This window comes from Gadus chalcogrammus, chromosome 8 (genome assembly GCF_026213295.1).
Source record: "Gadus chalcogrammus isolate NIFS_2021 chromosome 8, NIFS_Gcha_1.0, whole genome shotgun sequence".
NCBI classification, from domain to species: domain Eukaryota; kingdom Metazoa; phylum Chordata; class Actinopteri; order Gadiformes; family Gadidae; genus Gadus; species Gadus chalcogrammus.
Genome location: NC_079419.1, coordinates 15,664,548 through 15,688,885, shown reverse-complemented (window position 1 = coordinate 15,688,885; position 24,338 = coordinate 15,664,548). Strand labels below are relative to the sequence as shown.

The following is a 24,338-nucleotide window of genomic DNA, read 5'->3' as shown; positions in this document are numbered from 1 at the left end:
GGAGAGGGAGATGAGGAGAGAGGGAGAGGAGGAGTGGGAGAGGGGGCGACAGAGTTCACTGAGCAAGACTGTCTTTTGAGATTTTCACTCGGAGAGTGAGTGAGTGAATGAGTCAGTGAGTGCGAGAGACAATGATAAAGATGCATTGATTAACATCGCAGCAGGATCGAACAAGTGATTGAAGGAGGGAGGAACGCATAGATGGATGGATGGAAGACGACGGGCGGGAGAGAATAAAATAAGAGAGAGAACGTGTGCGTGCCCGCGAACGTGTGTACGCGTTACCCTGGGGGGGAGTGGGGGGGGTCGGCCGGGCAACGACATGCAGAAACAAACTAGGAGATAATGAGACAGGCACGCACACACACACCATCGGACGATAAAAAAAGGAAAGTGTAAGCAGGCGAGGCAGGGTGGGGGATGCAGAGATGTGTAAGCAGTTTGTTAGCGGTGGCTAGACTTCACCTCCACCAGCTCGGCTTACTAAAGTGTTAAAGGCCGTCACCGCCACGAGATAGTGAGCCCACACTCAATATTTACGCACACACACACACGAAATCCAGCAGCCTATATTCAAACACACACAGCTACCTTTAACTTGTTGTCAATCTTCCCCCTTATCTGTCTATCTTTCTTTCGGTGTGTGTCTCTCTCTGTTCAAGATCATAGGCAGAATCTCCTTCCTTGCTTTCACAACATCTCTCTCTCTCTCTCTCTCTCTCTCTCTCTCTCTCTCTCTCTCTCTCTCTCTCTCTCTCTCTCTCTCTCTCTCTCTCTCTCTCTCTCTCTCTCTCTCTCTCTCTCTCTCTCTCTCTCTCTCTCTCTCTCTCTCTCTCTCTCTCTCTCTCTCTCTGGGAAAATGTGCAGTTTCTTTCCATCGCCTTTAGGATGAGCTGGTGAAACCCCTGCCAGTCTGTAAATCAGGGACAGTAAGAGGACTGAGAGGAAGCCACTTGAGCAAGAGAGAGAGAGAGAGAGAGAGAGAGAGAGAGAGAGAGAGAGAGAGAGAGAGAGAGAGAGAGAGAGAGAGAGAGAGAGAGAGAGAGAGAGAGAGAGAGAGAGAGAGAGAGAGAGAGAGAGAGAGAGAGAGAGAGAAAGGCAGGACAAGTACGACAAAAACAACAACCTAGAAAGACACAGAATGACGTTGAATGGATTTCCACCCCCTCTCCCTACCTGCCGTGGGTACAGTTAATCTAGCGTGCTGCCAGTGGGCCAGCGCTGAGGTGCGTTCGCCGGCTCTTGGACCCGGTAGCCCAGCGAGCAGGTGGCTGAGGGCTGATGGCGCGCTGCGTGCGGCGCCCGGGATCTCCCTCTCTTATCAACGGCTCCCTGCTTGTCTGTCTCTGACATGTTCCCTGGGTTTCACTCCATTTCACCGTATTATTTTTCGACACCGGGAAAGAGCGAGACGGCAGCTTGAGCAAACACAATGGCACCCTGTCATGTAAATTCACACCTAACATGAATTTAAAACAAGCTGCATCCAAACAGCCAAAAAGCTGTGGATAACAAACAGCAAAACAATGGGCCAGAACGTACCGGCGGGCTAGGGGTAGCACGGAGGGAGGCCTCAAACCCTGCCTGGTGGCCATGTGTGAACAGATGGCCGGCGCTACATTCCAAATTCTAGGAGGCCGGTGCGGTATGTGGGTCGACTCGGGTTAGAGGACCCACACGCCGCGGCCAGAACAGAAGGTAGAGGGCCCGGTGCATCGGGGCCGTGGGCCCGGCGTCTCTTCAGCCTCAACCGCTTGTTGACGGATGATGTATTTCTGCGGCACCCCAGTCTACGGATGCAGCCATCTGATTGGACGAACGGGCCATCAAAACCGGTATATTTGTTGGCCAGCCCACATAAATAACGTGCTATGACTGAAGGGGGCGAGCTAATTTTGTACAATCTGTGCTACAGCCTCCAGGTATTGAAGGTGTTTTTTAATTCACATTGAGGTTCAGTCTGGTGCTCGGTGAACCTGCAGATGGTTAACTATGCATGCCGTTCGTCTGTAGAGCACATCCTGCTGTAGCTGTGTTTTATGCACAAGCGGCTGGCTGAGAAGTGATCACTACCTGCTCCTTATTTCACTCAGTTCATTATTCAGCCCACAGGCGGCTTGTTCACAAAGCATGCCAGGAAGTATCTCTCCTCTCCCCCAAAAAACAATACAGGAAATAAAACCAAGACAAAACCTTAACCGGCTCACCTAATTCTGTTCAAGAAAGCCAATCAGAACTGCATTTGGGTTTGTGGATGGGTTAAATGTGTGTGCGCGTGGGTGTGCATGTGGATGCACGTGTGTGTGTGCGTGTGCGTGTGTATGTGTGCATGTGTGTACATGTGTGTGCCTGTGTATGTGTGCGTGTGGGCGTGCGTGCATGCGTGTGTGCGTGCGTGCAAGTGTGTTTGTTTGTTTGCGTGTGTGCGTGTGTGCATATGTGAGTGTAAAGATAAGCAAGGCAGGAGAGAGAGATTCTATGGTTTACAGGGATGACCTAAATACAGGTACCATGGCGATGCAGTACACCAGAGCTGTAAGAAAATAACAGGAATTTAAAGCCGTTGATAGGAGCTAAAAATAACAAAGCTACGTCTCTCTGGACATCACAGTGCTGTTGTTACGGTTGGTCAGGTCTCACATGTACAATCAGTTTAATTGGAGGCCTGAAAGCACTTGTATATGAAAACATTTATTTCATTAGCACACAATCGTAAAATCGAATTGCAAATAGCAAACTGCTTGACCTAACCTGCCTATGATATTACAAATAATTTGAGGATGTTTTCGTGATTTGCAAATAATTGTTTATAGGTCAATAGCCAAGGCAAAAGTCTAGCGTAAAACCGACCGGGGGATTTAGTTGGACCTCTAAACACTTGTCTATGCCAACACACTCGAATTCTTTAAAAGGAGGGAAGGAATTTGACTTTACAGCGAGGGCAAACTATTTACATTACCTGGCAGTCAAAGTAATACACAGAAAATTGGTGTGGTTTTGATTTTTTTCAGTCTGGAATGAGAAAATATATTAGTTTGGAATTAAGGCAGAACTCCTCGTCTTCGAAGATTAATGAGAAGAATGTTAAATCATATTGGCAGATTCAACTGAGTTGAGACGTTTTTTAAACATACAAATCCGTTATTTTATTCAGGAACATCCTGATGAGTCTGAAATACCTCGGAGAACTTTGACATGAACGTACATGAAATGCATCTTCACACTGCACACACTGTGCACAGCATCCCGAAGTTGAATATAGCACTCGAGACTAGAGAAGAAATAATGCAGAGAAATGAATAATTACAAACAAAACAAGTCTGATTTGAAGGAAGGTGATTTATTAGTTGGCTGAGCTGGCCAGCAGATGTATTTCACTAGGCTAGCCCCCTTTATACATAATTACCTCAAGGCCAGTCGTCCGCAGCTAAAATTAACAAGCTCTGCCAAAGCAGAGGTATGGAAGCATGATGAAGCAGCTCCTTTCTCCCTCTCTCTCTCTGCCTCTTCCCCTCTCTCTCTCTCTCTCTCTCTCTGCAACTTCCTCTCTCTCTCTGCCTCTTCCCCTCTCTCTCTCTCTGCATCTTCCTCTCTCTCTCTGCGTCTTCCTCTCTCTCTCTCTCTACCTCTTCCTCTCTCTCTCTCTATACCTCTTCCTCTCTCTCTCTATAACACACAGTACCCAGTGTGGTACATCTAGTTGTGTTTCTGCTGTTTTGGTAGTCATGAAAGAATGTGATAGGACAGTTTAATCAGAATATAGTTTGGAGGGGACATTCATCAAGCAGAAACAACAACAAGCATTCAGGTTTCTTCTTGCGTCTTAGTACGCAAGTATAACATAACGAGATGGAAAATGGGTGTAAGTGTTTCATGGCTATAAAACTTTGCATCCTCTTATTGTGAAAAGCTGCACTATGGGGCCTGTGATCTTTCCCTTTTACAAGAGCTGCAAAAAAGTCCTTGGGGCTACCTATACAGATATTGTTTTGATGCACAGGAGTGCTTCTGCAGACACAGGAATGTATAGAGGATTGTTATGCTTTTCCTCCATCAAAACACTTTGACACTTCAAGTATATACTATTCGATGCTATAAAAAAAAAGGACAACACCAAAGATATGTGTTGTCACATATTTTTCACCATTCACGATCATCACAGCCCTCTCTCCCCCGGTCCCTGCTCGCTTGTTCTGCTGCCAAACCCACGAAAATAACCCAACTTAATAACCTAAATCCCCGTTGTCACACACATCTGATGGCGTGATGCCAACGTATCAGGAGCAACTGTCACCATGGCAGTGAACGAGCCCGATCAATTTCCAATAGATTAACCCACCATGGCACGCGGCACATCAGGGGGGTAGAGCCTTTAATATCCAGCAAGGCAATCCCAAGAGCGGGTTGGGGGTGTCTCTCTGCTGGGGTTGTGGTATGACTACCTAGCTGGTTTATGAGGACTGACTTTAATGTCGGGAAACACAGATGCCACGCTTACTGGACTTCAATGAAAGGAACTGATAACAGAAGATGGCTGTAGGCTGCTAGAAAGCTAGCAGTCTGGTTCTGAGAAGGCCTGGGGGGGAATTGAGAGAAAAAGTGAGCAGAAAAGGATAAATTCCAACCATGACAAATCAAGTTAATTCAAAGGTGGTACAATCTGCATGGGTACATTTACACCTTACAACGAGAAATTTGGGCTTCAATCAAACAAAACAATTCCCTTAATCCGTGTAACCTTTCCCATGCTCCACCACTCACACATCAACCAATACCACACTTCCACCAGACGATTAAATAATTATACACCATTCCTTGCCAAGGAATTAACTTGATGTACTTTGCATGATAAAAGTGCCCTTCCGTGCTACAGCACACCAAAACATCTCAATGCCAGTGAATGAAGATTTAATTACCCAGAAGTATAAAGGCAGTGGTTGGTATGTTTTGAATACAAATTGCATGTCTTTATGCTGTAATCCCAGATGTGTCGGACGACTTGAATAGAGGAAAGGGAATCTGCAACCACCGGGCAGTTGCTGAATTTAGCAAATTATACACTAGTTGATGGGTTTGATACACTGAAGAGAAAAAACCCAAAGTAGGAGCTTATAGGCGGTTTACTGCTCTCTCGGTGTGTTGGATTGGAGGGATTTAAAATGGTATATAGAATGTAATATCATCACTTAGGTGGAGGGGAGGTATGCAGCTCAATATTTGCATATTTTCATCAAAGGGCTTGGGCTTGCTAGTTTGGTATCAAAGATAGATTGAAAGACATGAATGTATGTTAGACACACACATGTATTATGCAAAAATAAAATGTTCAGGTCCACAGGGAGCTCTGAGCACAGCAGTGTGTTGAAATCCATCCCGCTTATGGTGGTTTCTAGATTCGATTTTTATGTGAAAATGTGTACCCCATGAATTTTCCTCCTTGTGAGACATAATGGCATTTCTTTGGTCTTTAAACAATTCATAATAGATTAATAATTAAATCAAAAATAAGCCCAAAAATAAGCCCAAAAATAAGCCCAGTTGGGGATTTAGACTTATTCATCAGACCAAACTTTAAAATACCATCCAAACTTTCAAAAGAACAAATACCTGAACCAAGTGTGAACCTACCTCCAGGGAAGAGCTGGTTACGGGCATTGATTTCCTACTATTTCCTTCTCAGTGTGTGTGTGTGTGTGTGTGTGTGTGTGTGTGTGTGTGTGTGTGTGTGTGTGTGTGTGTGTGTGTGTGTGTGTGTGTGTGTGTGTGTGTGTGTGTGTGTGTGTGTGTGTGTGTGTGTGTGTGTGTGTGTGTGTGTGTGTGTGTGTGTGTGTGTGTGTGTGTGTGTGTGTGTGTGTGTGTGTGTGTTATGTAGACGAAATGTTAAAAAGTTGTAGGCAAAATAGAAAAAGTAAGTCTATCAGTGTGTGTGTGTGTGTGTGTGTGTGTGTGTGTTTGTGTGTGATATCGACAAAAAAAAAATCAGAGTATATATATATGTGTGTAAATAGTTGTGTGCTTGTGTGTGTCCAAAAGTGGGTCTCTCTCTGTTTGAGTGATGATGTGGTGTGGCTGTAAAACCAAACAATTAAAGTGTGCACGTGTTAGAAGCCCGCACACCATTAAAGCATGCACGCATGCACATCTGTGCGCATGCGTGTGTGTGTGTTTGTCTGCGCCTGTTTGTCCGTGGATGCATGCTTGTAGTTTGTGTGTGTCTCAGAGGGGTCTACAGAGTGTGTTGACAGCATACATGGACTCTGAGGTAATTGGAGGAGGCCGTCTGAAAAGGAGACGCCCTCACAGCCCCGGGGGACAGAGTGACGGACACAAAGGCAGCAGATTGGATGGAAAAGTCTCAGCTAGGTCCTTCACTAAGGGAAACACCTGGGCACCTTCACTAATACCATTAGTTTCTACTGCAGCTGAACACTGGTCTGCGTGTGTGTGTTTGCATGTTTGTGTGTGAGCGCGTTTTTTTAACAAAGTGTGAATGAGCACACAAATGTGTGAATTCTCATGCATGTATTTTAGTGTGTGTATAAAGGTGTGTGTGTTCACCATTATTTCTAACAGAGTAGGTGTGAATGTGCGCAAAACTGTGAGAAAGCACATATGTGTTTCAACACTTATATACGCGAATGTGTGTGTTTGTGTGTCACGATTGTGTGTGTGCGCGAGTGTCTCGTTCGACAAAGCTTGTATGGATTGAGTGGGTGTGTGCTTCAGTGTGTTCAAGAATGAAAGTGTAGTCGATAAAGCTGTCTCTATGCAAACAATGGCGAAGTCTAGAATTCTCCTTCAACAAAAATAAACCCTTATGCCAACACTAGGAGAGTGGCTATGCCTAACGCCCACTAGACTAGACTATGAACTGCTTTCTTTGTGCTTTGCACCTCAGCTTTTAAGAAAGGAAGAGACGTCAGAGTTTGGATGGTCTGTAATATGCGCCTCTCACACATCGTGTCGGCGAGGCCCCAGATCGCACAAACTATGTCTCGGTTATGCAAGATTGGCCCATTTGAAATAGATTAATGCCCTCAACTCTGTACGTTTTTGCAATGTAGGCTCTTTCTTTGTGGCATGAGAGGGTGGTCTCAATGATCTTTGGCTTCAATATCTTTCGCTTGCCGTTTCACATATCACATAGGCCATGAATTGAACACGTCTGTTGTCAGAGATAATACAGGGAGGCAGTGGCTCAGGAAGAAGAGCGGATTGACTCGTAACCGGAAGGATTGCTAGTTCGATGACCGGCGCTTCCTAGCTGCTCCAAGAGTGTCGAGGTGTCCCTGCGCAAGAAACCTCACCCTAACTGCTCCCGATGAGCTGGCTGTCGTCTTGCATGGCTTATTGCGCCGTCGGGATGTGAATGTGTGAATGAATGGGTGTAAGTCGCTTTCGACAAAAGCTCAACGTCAATTAGATAATAATTTGATGGTACTCTATGAAAGCTTAGTTCCCGTCCTAGTCTATTTGAACCAGATTGGATAATGCACATAGCACAAAATACACTGTGCAATTTAGATAAGCTCATTTGCGAGGATTACAATGTTTTGTTTCGGTAAAGTTCAAAATAATAAACCATATAAAAATAAACAATGAATGAACCCCTATGGTGTTCCTATTTTGAAAGATGAAACCAAGTCACTTTCATTTACATATTTGCTCATTATTTTCACCCCTTTTGAAATGAGAGTTAAATACAACAACCACTTGACTATTGCTGAGTCCTGTATAAGTGTCTGTTTATTTTTGTATTAAAAATATTCACGGCCAATTATCTTGCTTTCATGGACAGGACAGTCGAGAGACAGTAAAGTGGGAGGGGAGAGGGAATAATACCTAGCCAACGACCGCTGGAATCAAACCAGGGTCGCTGCGAGGAGCCTACGTCGGTGATGAACTCACAGGGAGGGCCACCAATCCACGCTGCCAAGGTCAATCTGTTGCTAAATCAATATAAAGCTCATTACATGCAGGGGTTTGTAGTGAAGTTACAGGACAATCGTGAATCACCGCCGACACGTGGTGGAGAACGGAGCCCTGCCAGCGCGCTATAGGGGTTCAGTATTTGGGTGGCTGGTTGTGTTCACCACGTGCTGTGTGGATGACCGATCTCTTTCATCATACGTGGCTCCTATTTATGTATTTTTGGTCCATGTTGACATGTGTGATTCATGTCCACCTGCTTCTCTTTTAACCCGTTGAGACCTGCCCGGTTTATCCCCATCCATCAGTTTGGACCAACATGTATAAATGTTCCTGTATCCCTGGTCAAACATAAATCACATTACATCCTAGGCTTTTCTCCCTCTTGAGCGGGGAGTTTTAGTGTGGGTGTGAGTCACTGAATAGGTCGGGGAAAGCAAGGTTAGCATATGATTTGGCCTAATGCTTTTAGCTGAGGCCCCACAAAGGGCTCAGAAAATGATAAAAAGCTAAAGTACTGACGATGTGGGGTATTTAAAATATGTTTTTTAACTTGGCCGCCAGCCACACAGAGCCGGCAGGTTTATTTTGTATTTTTTTTGCTGTCAGAGATCAAGGTTCACTGTTGAAAAAGAATATCACGTTCCCATGAAATAGTGTTTCCCAAAAGGTTTTTGGTGGCCGATTCCCCAGAGGCGGTGACAAATAAGTAGAGAGAGGGAGAATGCTTTGACTGAAGCTTCATTCAATATTCTTTTTTTTTTTGTCAAGGTCAAAAGTAAGAAGCAAAATCAGGATGAAACTGAAAAAGCAGTTTACATTAAAAAATCCGGCAGCTCCTCTTCCTCTCCGCCGATTGAAAGGGCCCTTGCAAAGGTTTCCGGCGGTGAGGGACTGAAAAAGTTTGGGTCAACTGTCTGCAGGGCCTTTAATGGCAAGCATTCTTGAGAGCCAAATGACTGTGACCCCCAGCTGCCCTTATACTAAACCTCCCTGTGTCTGTATTCACGGTTAGAGCCTTTGAGGAAGAGCCTCTTCAAATTGTAAGCACTGTAATGATTTCCACATCCAAAAGGACATTTGTGAGGGCCAATTAGTGCCTGTTACCAAACACTGAAAACCGCCGCCATATAATGAGGACGGGAAGATTGGTCATTAATACAATCAGGCAACTTCCTTTAACGGTAGGCCATAATAATTATTTATTTCATTAATTATTGAAGGAAAATTAGTGCTGTGTGTGTGTGTGTGTGTGTGTTGAAACAGATCCACAGAAAAAACGGAAAACAAAAAAGCAAGGGCGTAAACATCCATAGATCATTGTCCTCCTCGCAACTGCTCTGTCCCTGGAAGGTAAACGTTTGCTCAAACAGCGCAGTGTGCCCTGGTGCAGTGCAGAGTAGACTCTAGCGTCAGCGAGCCTTTACATCACACACTGGGTGTTTTCATATGTTAAACAATGCATTTCATCATGTTTCCCCACTGCTGTTTCCGTGTGCTCCTGTGCACAACCCTCTGAGCCGGAGTGAGTTGCAGACCTTGCATTTTATCTCAACAGTATCACTGCATGGTAACGTTCATATCCAGGCTTTAGCCTTTCATTCAAAGCAGGAAAGACAAGATACATGTCATGAAGGAGCTGCTAAGCGGTTAGTACCAGCCAGTAAGCAGCTGACATTTACATTGTCCCTGAGAAGCGTGTAGCCGTCCTCCACTGTTGAGGTGGGAATCACAGGTCCAGCAGGGCCCACCTTCCACGGTGGCCCCCGACTAATGTGATCAGAACTCACACTAATCTGACCTGTCACTCATCCCGGGCCCCATGGCTGAGTGCCGGAGGCCGGAGCGACAGGTGTAACCGGGGTGGGGGGGCGTGGCCACGTATGCTAATGGGAATGATTCAGAGCCTCCTGCAGTGTCTCGAGATGGTTAGTGCACGCCGGGGACGAGGTATTGTTTTCAGTATTTAAGCCAATAACACCGCGGTTATCCGGAAGCCTTTGTGTTCATTCAGTCTGCTAGGCCCCACATCATGACCTTGAGTCCTTTAATTAGACATCAACCTTCCTTTGCCAGCCTTCGGAATTATTATTCAATATTAAAACGTATTAGTGTTGTGAAAAACGAAACGGCAAGAGAAACAACAAGCCTTTTCACTTTAATGAATATCGACCCATTTGCCGCTCTGTGCATCTTTTATCTTGTGTGTGTGTGTGCGCTTGTGCGCGCGTGCGTTTGTGATGCTCTTAATGGTTCTATTTATCCCTAGGAGGATGTGGCTTCACCGCAGACGCCACGCGGCCGCCTCCAGCATACTAAGATCCAGCCTCCGTTACACCCCCCCCTTCTTCATCCCCTCCATCATCTTCAGCATCATCATCCTTCATCATTCTGCCCTCTTCTTCCACTCTCGCCTCGCCCTCCTCTTCCCCTCTCACCGGCCTCATCCTGATCCTATCATCGCCAGGCCTTGATGTACAAGCAATGTCATCATCGTCTCATCGCGCAAACATTGCACTTGTGTTAACTGTAATAAAAAAAGAATACTCACTCAATGGCAAAAATAATATTCATTGACATACATTGATGACAATGACATTGACTCTGAATCACAATGTTATGTTGTATGATTTATAATGTTGTTTGTGTTTGTGATGTTTTGAATATCGAAGACAATAACACTAATTATTGATGATGTGGCTGTTGTGCCAATTATGTAGAGTGTATGTCTTTTGTTTTAATATCTTAATATACACTGGCTCTCATACCAGATCTTAAGCATACAATAACGGGAAACAATTGCCTTAATTCATTCAGTTTTGTATTACCCTGCAGTAACCTCTTGTTCCATTCATTCTAATTAACCATATAGCTCTATATCGATTAACATAGCCGACATGTTCACCACAACTAATAATAAAACCTTTTCCCTTATCTGCAATCGAATCTGTGACACCGGTGATCCGTCGCAAATCCGTAGTCCAGGGCAGCTAGTCATGTGTAAACACTGCTAAAAGGCCCGCTGACATGCATAATTAAATGGTGATGCTTATTTGTTGCGTTGCTGAGGCAGGCAAAAAGGGGCTTAAGTATTAATGGCCCGGTGAAGACCACAGTGGGATAGCGCCTATCCTTAATGGATGGCCTTGTGTTATTTATAGACCAAGCATGAAGGGAAGGTGAGATTGATGGTAAAAAAAAAAAGACGTCGAAAGAGAAAGAATATGGTGAGATCATGCATCCTCCAGCTCCTCCTGATCATCTCACGACCGATTTCGAAAGAACACATTTTGAAAGAGGTAAGCGGCTCTATGTAGCGGCTCTATTCAGCTGATGATAACAAGCTGTGCCTTTTGGGGTTTTAACATAGAAGTGTTCTTCCGAGCAAGGACACAATCTGAAATTTTCCCAGGATCTAATTTTGATGCTCATTCGATAATAAAAGCTAGTGTGTGTGTGTGTGTGTGTGTGTGTGTGTGTGTGTGTGTCTGTGTGTGTCTGTGTGTGTGTGTGTGTGTGTGTGTGCGTGTGTGTGTATGTGTTTGTGTGTGTCTAAACTTAACAAAAGCTCATACAGTCTCAATCAAGACCCTATTCTTGTAGTGCTCCATTGCTGATACTCCAACATATAAACTCCATCCCTGAGATTGTAGTAGTAAGCATGGAACAATAGAGTTAGCTCTTTTGGGTTTCGCCAAAAAGAGGAAAACGTTCCTCTGTGTATGAACGCCTATGTGTTGTCAATCGGCCGCAATCCCCTGAGCAAAACGTCACAAGATCCACTTGCCTCAAAAGTGTTGAAAGCAGGAAAATAAGACAGAACAGGACACCGCAGCACACAGAGCCACATTCTTCTAAACGCCTGAACAGCCAAGAGAGCTCTTATGCAGTGACATGAGCTGATGTGAATATATATCCCCTAATCACACCTCACTATAACTTCTGACTCCTTCATGCTTCCTCCCCTCCAGTGTGCTGCCAGTCAGCTAGCTCATTAGCCCGGGTTTGAAGCCTCTAACAAGCTCAGCCACCGGGGAGGGGCGTGACAATGTGTGCACACATGGTGAATTGTTTATGTTCACAACATTGCAATGGGGGACGGCGTGGGTGGGCGTAGAGACGTGCTACGCCATGTGTTCAGAGCAGACACATGTCTAATGTCACCACATGAACCCCTGTTTAAATCTCAATAGAGGATAACATAAGGGTTCGACACTGCCACCGCCCCCCATGGCCTGAGGCATGTGTCTCTGTTCCCCCTCTAGACACTGGTACCAACCTGTCTAAGCTTTCCCAGTGTTGTTGGGAAAAGCCAAGGGATGGGAAGCGAGGAGAGACAGTAAAAATAGCCTATAGCTATCTGCAGAATTAAGTGAATATCAATCAGGATATTATTTCCATACAGACCGCTTGGCGAGATGCGATAGGCTGGTCTGATAAGAGAGCACTTGCTGCGTGCTTGATTGATAGGGTGTGTAATTGCGGTCTGAAATGCAATCGCCGAACTGTTGATAAGGAAATTTGCAACAGTTGGCAGAATTGAAAAAGGCAAAAACCCTAGCCATTAATCCAAAGCATTAAATGGAATACTACTTTGCCTAAATCCTCCTTCCCCCTTGTCCAATCTCAACAGTCCTCAAAGTGTGCACGGAATGAGAAAGTATGACCATAACATTAGTATATATTGTATTATTTTTAAGGGTGCAGTGTGTACAATATGGTTGCATCTTGCGGGGCGGAATTGGCAGATATGCAATATAATATGCATAAATATGATTTAAATAGTGTAAAGTCCTTTGAAAATAAGAGTTGTTGTGGTTTATCTTAGATGCGCCCTTCATATCTACACAGTGCTATACCACGGAGCCCGCAGATTCTGACCGCCCGGTTCCTCCAGTAGCCCAGGAGGGCTACTATTTCAAAAAAGGATTTTACATGCCTGGAATTTGTAATCATAATCGCTATCTTACTTGTAAGTTATGACTTATAGCCTTACAGACTAAAACAGCCTAAAACAATCACATACAAATGTATACATCTATCAAGGAACCTCATCCCTTGACACTTGGCTACTCGATGCGGTCGTAGGCGATGGCATCGTTTTGAAGTATCTTCTGACCCCCGAGGGGCCCGAACAGGTCCCCGTAGCTTCTCCTCGGTCGTTGGACAGGGAGGGGTCAGGAGTGGGTATTCAGTTGGTTCCAACATGCAACCTCCCCTCGAGGTGCTTTCAGCAACCTAACTTAATTTACAACCCAAAGATTGCATTGTTTACAGCATTCATCAAACAACAGCCCCCATGTTTATTCCTCCACGGCATTTTCGTGCTGACGATGAGGGAAGCTCAGATGTTAGCGGCTCTATTCAGCCGATGATTACAAGCTGCGCTTTTATTTTTCTTGGGTTTTTAACATAGATGTTCTCTTCCGACCAAGCAGAAGAGGACACAATGCTGGCAAAGGAACCTGTCTTCATAGCACCAGTCCCACCTCCTCTATGACCGCCCACCTCCTCCACTATCCTCCCGGCTCCTCACTGGACTCCCACCTCCTCTATTGTGTCCCAGCTCCTCTAACTCCCGCCTCTCCTCCATGCCTCCCCCTCTTTCTCAGATCACCACCCCTACTTGTGTCTTGACTCCTCCTCCTCCTCCTCCTCCTCCTCCCACCACCTCTACTGGCGTCCCATCTCCTACCCGCCATCATCTAAGCCGCCAAACCAAAACTTCACGGTTCCCTCCGGCAGTGACCTGTATATCTGTTAATAAACTCAACTCCCAGGTCAAATAACGTGGCAAAAAAATAACACACACTCATTTCATTTAAAAGTAAGAATATCTGCGTGTTGGGTTGTGTGTCTGTATGTGTATGTGTGTGTGTCCGTGTGTGCAAGCGTGTGTGTGTGTGTGTGTGTGTGTGTGTGTGTGTGTGTGTGTGTGTACATCGTGGCACAGTTCTCCCAACACCCCGTCACTTCACAGTCATTCCTAGCTTCCACCCGTTATCCAATAACTCTGAATGTCTGGGGAGGGGGGAAGGAGGGGGGGGGGGGGGGGGAAGGCGAGCGGCGCTGTATTAGAGAGTCGACGGAGACAATGTGAGCGAGAGCAAAAAAACAAGGAGGGTAATGAAAGAGGAGGCAGAAGGGGAGAGGGGTGAGGGACACTCCCAGATGGCAGCCGAACGGAGGCCGCGTCTTGTCGTCTATCATTTGAAGAGCTCACTCCTTCGCTGGTCGGGGCAACAACACAACTTAATAGTCTGTGTGTACTGGGCGCACACACACACACACACAGACCTTGTCCTGAGTGTGGTTGGTGTGCACGTGGAGAGAGAGAGAGAGAGAGAGAGAGAGAGAGAGAGAGAGAGAGAGAGAGAGAGAGAGAGAGAGAGAGAGAGAGAGAGAGAGAGAGAGAGAGAGAGAGAGAGAGAGAGAGAGAGAGAGAGAGAGAGAGAGAGATGTAAAGCACTCACTGAAAACTGAATGCAAAAACACAATGCAATATAATCATTTTCACGTTATCATCCCACAGCACGATAGCATTATGCAACTTATTGTTTTAAACTTAGACTTACTGGCAGCACTACAGTAATGTAGCCTACTGCATATGTTCAGACACATCCTGGTATATTAATGACACGAACTGTGCACAAAAGAACACTGCAGTATGAGTAACTTTCTATTATTTGGCAACTAAACCAAGCAGAAGAGAAATAAAGAATACTGACACAAGCCAACACAGGGTCATTAAAAACATGGAATGGCCTTATGTGCCTTGAGACTTCGTGGACAAGGAAAAACAGCTGTACGGCTGTCCATAGCAATGTGTTACACAAGATAGCAACATTTATTATTAGCAAGACTTTGAGGACCAAAGGGAAATCCATGGAGGCTTGAAACGCACGTGAGTTATTCTTTAGACCATTACATGCAGGCAAAGGGCCAAAACTGTATGCATCCCCTTACATCGGCTTACCTTGAATTAGAGTGTTTGTTTACAAGTAAACGCTTTTCTGCGGTTCGTTCACGTCAATTTCATTTCATATATTCGTATTCATGGAGTTTGAAACACTCAGTAGTTACTGAGGTGTCAGTAATAGCAGGTCCTCGTTACTACTTCAATCTCTTAAAAGCCGCTGAATGGACTTTCACTACAGTTTCTTTCACTTCTTACTTAGCAGGTCACATCTCACCTAGTTTTCTGCATCAAAAAAAGGATATCGGTGCGACCCGACGTTAAATAATATTGCTCAGACCTTCCAAACGCTACCTAAAGCCCATGACATGACATCCTTCTGTTCTGGAAGGCCTACACTTTTTAAGGACACCTCACAGTAAGTTTTGACAGTAACGTTTAGCTAGCGGGTTCAAATTAACATCCTTCCCCATATTGCATTTAAGCCTTTAACCGACTGCAATGCTCAGTCTCTCTCGCACATAAAAGCAAACAAACCAAGCGTAGAACCACGGTAAGCAGGTCAACGCCAGCAATGCATTGCTATCTGTATTGTCACATATGCCCACGGTCCTTATTCTCCATGACGCCTGCGTGCATTAGATAACCCAGGGCGCCATTACCTGCCTGTCTGAGCATACTGCCACCCCCCAAACAATGGCTGACATTCTGCCCTTTTATTGTTTGAATTGTTATCGAGTAGTTACGAGACAAAAGCCCGATCTGTCACTGCAGCAAAGTATCGACAGGGGGGGCAGGGTGGGGGGGGGGTTGTTAAGTAGCCGTAAATGACATCCCTTTAATGTAATGTATGTGATTAAAGTTTATTTCCTCTATCATCCTCGCTATTGTGATGCTAATTCGAACGCCGCCAGTAATTTCCATTTTAAAAGTACATAAGGCCGACGTGATTATCCTAGTTTTTATTGTGACATCTGCTTAAACCAACAGCTATTTGTTCCTGAGCATGTTCACGCTGCTCTGCTGTCGCTCAGCAGCACAGAGGTTTGAGGGAGAACTATGGTGCCGGAGAAATCTCACGAGTGGATCTTTGTGTGACTTGTTTTGAGTGGCCCTTTTGACAGCCGGGAAAGTCTACAGCACCAATGGTAAACTTTTATACGCTGAAGGCTATACAGAACCTAAGAAAATTAAATCAGCCTTGGTTTAGCTTTAGGTGAATTTCCGAAGATACCCGAAGCAGTGTCCTTACAGCTTCACAGCAACGCCACAAAAACAACAATCCACAAACAACACGTTGGATTTGTCCAAAGTTTCAAACTAACTCAGCAGATGCCAGAGTGCCCGTTGACCACCAACCACACAGTTTTGGCTCCCTGGCTTAAGCCGACATCGGACTTCATTGTCCTGAACGTAAGCGTTGAAGCGTGTCCCATAAAACCCCCATTAAAGATGCATGAGGGAGGCTGTGAACATGCTGCAGCGTGAGCTAAATGTTCACTGAGCATCAGGCAGGTATGGCTGCATGAGGAGGAGGAGGAGGAGGAGGAGGAGGAGAGTTCGGACAGACCACTTAGTCATAGGACAGCCCTTTTCTCCTCCAATACACAGCCTATAACCTAATTGCCAGCTTACATCGGCCAGCCATGTATACCTTAGGCACTACACAGCCACACTGGGACATTTGCCTGCGTTGCTGTGTTGTTGACTGTCTTGTGGCATCAATAAAACAGGATTGGTATTGGCTCGGCAAAGGAGTGGGAAAGCTCTCTTTCTAGTCTCTCCACGGGAATGCGGCTACCGCTGTGCAGCGTTAGTGTGTTCGCATTTCCATATGCATATCCTAAAGTCTATTCTTGTGCATGCCACGTGCCTTCATAGGCGTTTGTGTGTGTGTTTGTGTGTTAGTGTGAGTGTTTTTGTGCGCTAATCGCTAATGATGTGGTGCAAGGTTGATCTAGAAAGCCTGATGAGAGGAACAACGGAGCAGTCGGTTGTTGCTGCAGGTTTAAAAAACGAGCTTCAGTGCTATACGTTTAGGAAAAGGAGGCGCGTGCGTGCATCCGTGCCTAGCGCTCAAGTGCGTGCGCGAGTCCATACGCGCGAGTGTGTGTATGTGTGTGTGTGAACCCTTTATGAACCAGCCCTTAACAGCAGCACTCATGAGAAACAAATGCATCATTCCAACACCATTCGCAATGCTAAAGAAAACACACAAATACAATACACCAACAGTGAAGGGGGGGGGGATTCCCGGCAATGGAGGGGAACACAGGGCAGGGGATAGAAATACACAACATGCCAAGATGAATAAGTAAAAGGGAAGCACTCTCCTGAGGAAAGGGGGGAGCTAGTGTAAGGCAGGAGCTCATGTAGCACCTGGTCCACCGCTGGGCTGCTATTCCCAGTGGTTACAAGGGGGGGGGGGGGGGGGGGGGACGCTTCTTGAATGTGTATGATCTGCATTAACGTCGTCGTATTCCCCCCCTGAGACCATACACACTCTCTCATGAAGATATCCACCGATGTATACGGAGGCTATGTTGCAGCACTATGAGATGAGGCAGTAGCTGGATTCAGTAATAAATAGAAATAATCAATCCAAAAACATGCAAGCACTCACACAAGAAAACATATTCTTCTTTTTTTTTTTTAGGGCCTGGGTGGTCATTAGGGTGCAATTATAAGAGCAATGTACCCCCGTCATGATTAAAATGTCCAGCCGCAGTACAGAGGGAAGGGAGCCGGTGCCAAGCCGTTCATCTGATCTGCTGCCGAAATATGAGCACACCGCGGTGGGGGGGGGGGGGGCAAAGAGCAGAGAGGAGATGAGGTGGGCAGAGAGAACTGGTTTATAAACTCTGCATAAACTGTGCAAGCAGAGCGCTACCACCACCACCATCAACACCACCCACACCAGCAGCGCCTCACACAGAGTCACGGGGGCCAGCAGTAAAAGGTAGGAGGTCTCTCCCACCAGCCATTATTCCAGCCAATCACCCACACAAGAACACCTCGGCCTGTCTGCAGTCATCTCGCGATCTGGCCCCCCCCGTGCAGTCACTTCATTAAAACAAAACAAGTCCAATCTCCATTACTCCGTGACCTTTATTCTGCTAAAGGGTTCATTCACAATCTGCCACGTCGCAAAACGGCTAAAGTCACCTTGTTACGATCCGACTTTAGGTGTTAAGTTACCTTTTTTCCAAAGTCCTTCATAATTGGATGGCAAATGTGCCTGTTCAAGGAGGGTCACTGTTAATATTTTCTAACCCTTCGCATCATAAATGGTTTGGCCGGATGCGAGTGAAGTGCTGAAGTGGATTTGCTGTCGTGTCAGATAAGCAAAATCACACTCTCACAGTCCAGCCTATTGGGTCTGATCGGTAATCACAACCTGCTATTGAAGTTTGGAAAAATAGATTGGGGCGTGTGTGTGTGTGTGTGTGTGTGTGTGTGTGTGTGTGTGGGTGTGTGCCCGTGTGTTTGTTTGTGTCTTTGTGTGTGTGTGTGTGTGTGTGTGTGTGTGTGTGTGTGTGTGTGTGTGTGTGTGTGTGTGTGTGTGTGTGTGTGTGTGTGTGTGCCCGTGTGTTTGTTTGTGTCTTTGTGTGGTGTGGTGTGGTGTGTGTGTGTGTGTGTGTGTGTGTGTGTGTGTGTGGGTCCGTGTGTTTGTTTGTGTCTTTGTGTGTGTGTGTGTGTGTGTGTGTGTGTGTGTGTGTGTGTGTGTGTGTGTGTGTGTGTGTGTGCCCGTGTGTTTGTTTGTGTCTTTGTGTGGTGTGTGTGTGTGTGTGTGTGTGTGTGTGTGTGTGTGTGTGTGTGTGTGTGTGTGTGTGTGTGTGTGTGTGTGTGTGTGTGTGTGTGTGGTGCATATGGTGTGTGTGTTTTATGTTGATTATGTTGTATACAGCAAAATAAAAATACATCTGATTCAATTCAATCTTAAAATACGTATACCCCGGCCCTCACACAGAAAAGGCAATAAACAAATAAACTCAAACTCCAACTGCTATGACCATTGGTGCAATATCCACTGATACAACACACAGTGGTTTCGGTGAAACACTAGAGATTTACCAGTAAACTAACACGTATCCTATTTTTCATACTTCACCATGAAATACCATCACTGCAAATTATTCCAATCAGAGGAAACTCCCAGAATCTGGGGAGGCAAAGCGCATAATGCCCACAGGCAAAATCTCTGTAATTGTGTAGTTTAGACTCATGCAATGCATACATGATTTGATTGGATTTTCCCACAACCATTCTCACACTAGACAAGACACGCAAACCATACACATGCAAAAGTAAACATAAACATGCTCTCATATTTATACAGAGAGACACACACATGACAACGTGTGTGTGTGTGTGTGTGTGTGTGTGTGTGTGTGTGTGTGTGTGTGTGTGTGTGTGTGTGTGTGTGTGTGTGTGTGTGTGTGTGTGTGTGTGTGTGTGTGTGTGTGTGTGTGTGTGTGTGTGTGCTACACAACATGGATGCTAACGTCTTATACATGCAGCACCTGTCAGCTGGTGTTATGGGACTGCCAAGGGCTTGTTTGTTTCTCTCTCTCTGTGTGTGTGTGTGTGTGTGTGTGTGTGTGTGTGTGTGTGTGTGTGTGTGTGTGTGTGTGTGTGTGTGTGTGTGTGTGTGTGTGTGTGTGTGTGTGTGTGTGTGTGTGTGTGTGTGTGTGTGTGTGTGTGTGTGTGTTTCGGGCTGCATATATTTTTTGTTGCATGAGAGTGTATTCTAGTATATCAATCAGTCTGTCTCATATTGGGCCTGACTACACCATCAACCATACTCTCTAACTCACTCCCGTTCTCCATCCTCCTCACTTTCGTCATCTTTCACCAATTGTCCTACCTCTCCTTGAGAAGTACCATTATCCATTGGACATTGGTTTCTCTCTCTGTCTGTTTCTCTCTCTCTCTCTCTCTCTCATATCCCACAGTGCACCTGTGACTGAAACAGAGAGAGTCTGTCTCTGCCTTCCCCTCATGCTCCAACCCCCTCAGGCCTCTGCCCCATCAGGAGGAGAGCAGGAAAATGAGGAGAGACACACACACACACACACACACACACACACACACACACACACACACACACACACACACACAGACACAGACACAGACACAGACACAGACACAGACACAGACAGACAGACAGACAGACAGACAGACAGACAGACAGACAGACAGACAGACAGACGAGCCTGGAATGATTGCATGGCCTCCTGACAGTTGGAGCTTGACCAAACAATGAAATAAGGAGGCAGGCTAAACAATCCGCCTGATGGTTTTATCTGGCGTTCCAATCAACCTCTGTCCACACGAATCCAATTACAAACACTATTATCGCACTTTAACATGACATCGGAAACAGAGAAAACCATTGCAAATTTCCAATTTTTGCATGTAATTAGTTTTTTAGTTTATTAAAGAAAAATGTATAGGTGAATTTCTTTTGATTGGGCAGGTAATCGGAGGATTAAGAGTGTGGCGACAGAGCCATTGCAATATCAAGTAAGGTGAAAGCGGTAAATGATTCCATACAGCGCCCTGCAGAAACACGCTGTCAGGAGAATCAAGAGGCTCAGAGTGAGACCCCTGCTTGGCCCCTAAAATAAAGGTCCTAAATCCTCATCCTCAAAGTAAAGGGGACCTTTGCTTTGAAAATACGTAGTTTCGAATGGTCATCTTATAATATATTTTTTGTTATATATTATACAATAAAAATGTGTGTGTGTGTGTGTGTGTGTGTGTGTGTGTGTGTGTGTGTGTGTGTGTGTGTGTGTGTGTGTGTGTGTGTGTGTGTGTGTGTGTGTGTGTGTGTGTGTGTGTGTGTGTGTGTGTGTGTGTGTGGAGGACCAGTGAATGTGTATATAGGAAACATCTTTATGATGATGTTGCCTTGTGTACATCATGATAATGCTGGTAAACACATTATTATTTGGATGAGCATTTTGCTGATGAGGGCATTTGTGCCTACAAAACATAAGAACTACATTTTACCACCAGTCATTACATCAGGAACCCTAATGACCCCTCCAGAGAAATGTTCTGCACATGATGGTTAGAAATAAACACTCAAACCATGTGTTTGCTTTGGTAAGGATCTCCCCAGAATAGCAACAGAAAAAAATGAACGACAGTATTGCTGAAAACGCGCAAACAAACAGGAGACTCACCGTATCTCCAGCTTATTATTTGTTTCCATTTTTCCTCAAACAAGTTGAGAGCAGTTGTCAGATATGCCTCTTATTGCGCTGTACTGCTGAGAGAAGGAGGCTGGCTGGCTACTGACAGCTCAACTGCTCTGTGTATTTCACACACAGGAGAACCATGTCCTACATGCTTGTTTCGTTTTTGGATTATTATCAGGTATTTGGTTGCTCGGGTTTGTGCGCGCTTGCGTGCGTGTGTGTGCGTGCGTGTGTTTGTGTGCGTGTGTGCGTGCGTGCGTGCGTGCGTGCGTGTGTGTGTGTGTTTGTGTGTGTGTGTGCATGTGTGTGTGTGTGTTTGTGTGCGTGTGTGCATGTGTGTGTGTGTGTGTTTGTGTGTGTTTGTGTGTGTATTTGTGGGCTATCCCCTCTGCTTGTGTGTCTGCTAATAGCTTAGTAGTGAGTCTTTAAATGAGAAATACTACCGACGTAAATTACAGACATTAAATCCATTTTATGTTTTAAGCTTGCTGCCCCCCGAAAAAGCAGAGGAATAGCGGGGACCTGCTCTCTCACTAATTGGAGTAAAACTGTGGACACATTTATTTATCAAAGTGTAGACTTTGGCCTTAAACCCGCATCAAGAGCTCATCCCGCCTGCTCATAGTGATCAATACTAATCAATCCACCCCCTGAGACCTGCATCATGAAACGATAAACTTATTACAAGATAACGGCTGGAGGAAAGTCCCCCGCCCAAAAAAAAAACGACAAAAAGAAAACGGGTTCACTCTAAAATAAAGACCTGCAGCTGCAGCACAAAGGATGTTCCAAAGAAAAAGGCAAACAGGGGGAGCTGGGGACGCAACTCTTCCAAAAGGTTACCAGCACTTTTCTCACTAAGTACCCGGGGAGGCAGGGGGGGGGGAGGCGACGGAGGTGCGGGGGGAGGGGGGACACTCACCCCGGCCGGGGGGGATCTCCGGGCACGGCGGCAGCGGCTTGGGCGAGGGCTTGACGCTGGGCAGCAGCTGCTCGCCGGCCGCCAGGTACCCGGCCAGCGTGGCGTTGGGCCGGGACAGGTTGTACAGGTAGAGGTGGTGGCCGCCCGCCGCCGCCACCGTGCCGCCGTTGTTGTTGGCGCCGGCGCCGCCGGAGCGGGAGCCGTTGCGGCCGTTGTTGAAGCGGCTGAAGAGGTCGAAGCGCTGCGTGTACACGTCGAAGTAGAGGATCATCATGATGAGGAAGTGGAGCAGGCAGAGCAGCAGCACGCCCTTGCAGATGCGCTCCAGGGTCCGGCCCAGCATCAGCCGGGCCATGGCCGCCGACGACGACGACGGCGACGGCCGCCGCCGATGGCCGCCCTCCGCCTGACGGCCGGCCACGATAGCGCTGGCGTGGTCGGGGCCCCCTGGCTACTGGCGCCCGGAGCTCATGCGCCCACTGCGCGCGGTCAGGCGGGCCGGCGGGCGGGGCTGCCTCGCTGGGGACTGGGACAGGGGGGGAGGGGGGGGGGGGTTCAGATGAGAGGCATTCGGTGGGCTGGGTCTGGACTACCTGGCTCCCGCGGAGGTCATGAGTCGCCGAGCGGAGGAGGCTTAGGAGGAGGAGGAGGAGGAGGAGGAGGAGGAGGAGGAGGAGGAGGAGGAGGAGGAGGTGGGCGTGGCGACGGGGGGGGCGGGGTTTGGAGTCTGGGTTGGCGTTGGATTTCTGCAGGGGCCCCAGGCTCCCCACATATCAAAGTGCTGGCATGCGGTGGGAGGTGGCGCGCTCCGGGAAGCTAGGGGGTGTGGGGTGATGAATGAGGCGGAGCTCTGACGTGATTGGGCGGATATCCTTGGCGGACGCGGTCATCTAGAAGGCCAACATTATTGAGGTGAAAAATAATCAATCGGGGATAACTACTACAAAAATGGCACGGGTGCTTGTCCGGTCGATTCGTCACCAATGTTTGGAAATCCACCTCGGCCCACCGGAGCAGATCAGTTCACCTTTCTGACCAGGAAGGATCCAACGAGTCCATGGACTAGAGAGCAGCAGGGCCTGGAGACATCTGTCTGACTGCGGACTGACAGACGTCCGCTGGAGAGGAACATGTGCAGGGGCGGGGCGTAACAGACACCGGTGGAGGGCCGTCCGGTATCCGGTCTGGTTGACGTGTTTAGCCGTTTCCTTGGGCCGTGGAGCCGTCTCCTTGACGTGAGGTTACCAAGTTCTGTCGAAGAGTCGGAAGCTCGCCGACATACTCCCGAGGACAGAGGTAGTCCAAGCCGGATGTCCTCCACCGAAGAGAAGCGCGATAGCCGAAGCCGTCACCTGGAAGACAAGAACGCTGTTAGATGTGCAAGTGAAAAACGATTTAAAACGGTTGGACTTGTCAACCATCTAGGGGCCGGGGAGAAGGTGAGTCAGATGAACACCATTCAAAAACAATCTGCTGTGAATAACCGCATCGCATCAAATCCCCCAAATACATTATAAAAAGTAAAGCATTTCTGAGGCCAAATGCATCTTCCGCAAAGGATGCACTTCCCGGAAACAAACAGTGTTGAGTGCTGCTGCTCAGCGAAAATTGACACGCCAACTCAATTTTCCAGCCACACAGTTTTAAAAGCGTTTATGATGGAATGAGTTGGCCACTGGGAATACACAAACGGGTGAGCACGCACCAGAGAGGAGAAGAGAGAGACAATAACAGAACTAGGGAGGGGGGGGAACAGAGGAGCGGACGGTTGAGTGGCTGGGTGTTTTATCACCGCAAAGGTAATATCCTCTCGGTTGAAAAGTTTTCCAATTAATTGGTGGATTGGGACGTTATCAAATGGGAAAACAAGCCAAAGCCCTGATGCATTTTGCAATTGTACAGCCTATTACTGGTTTTTAGTTTTTCCACAAATGACTAATTCCACCTCCAACAAGGAGATAGCTGCCGGTGACAAGATACCAGACAACCAGTGTAATTAGACTTCATTCCAAAAGCAATTGGGTCAGAGAAAAGGAGGCTTCAGTTTGATGCGTAACGGTTTAAACCAAACATTGACATGGAGAACCCGCCCTGCTTTTCACATTTACATTATTCATATTGAGAACGGCTCTCTTTGTAAGGATGCTGAATCCTTAAGACGCAGTTTGCTGAAGCACAATCTTCTGCAGTTCAAGTTCAAGAGAAGGTTCCGCCATAGATGGCAGAGCAGCATATCTAATGTTATGCACTTCAGTGTGCTTTTGTAGCCCCTTATCACACAAAACCACCCCCTAGCCGGCGTACACACCACACACTCCTGCGTTCATACAAACACACACACATACACAAACACACGCGGGCTGGC

At 46.6% G+C, this 24,338-nt stretch overlaps 1 protein-coding gene across 1 annotated transcript in view; it reads right to left on the bottom strand.

Annotated features, from left to right (window-relative positions):
* The window catches only part of b4galt2 (UDP-Gal:betaGlcNAc beta 1,4- galactosyltransferase, polypeptide 2), a 92,228-nt gene extending 69,897 nt beyond the window's left edge, over positions 1 to 22,331 (bottom strand). Inside the window, exon 1 of the mRNA XM_056597105.1 lies at positions 21,974 to 22,331. Coding sequence (XP_056453080.1) covers positions 21,974 to 22,328 — 355 coding nt within the window. The 5' untranslated portion in view covers positions 22,329 to 22,331. The remainder of the gene's footprint in view (positions 1 to 21,973) is intronic.
* Between the last annotated feature and the right edge of the window lie 2,007 nt (positions 22,332 to 24,338).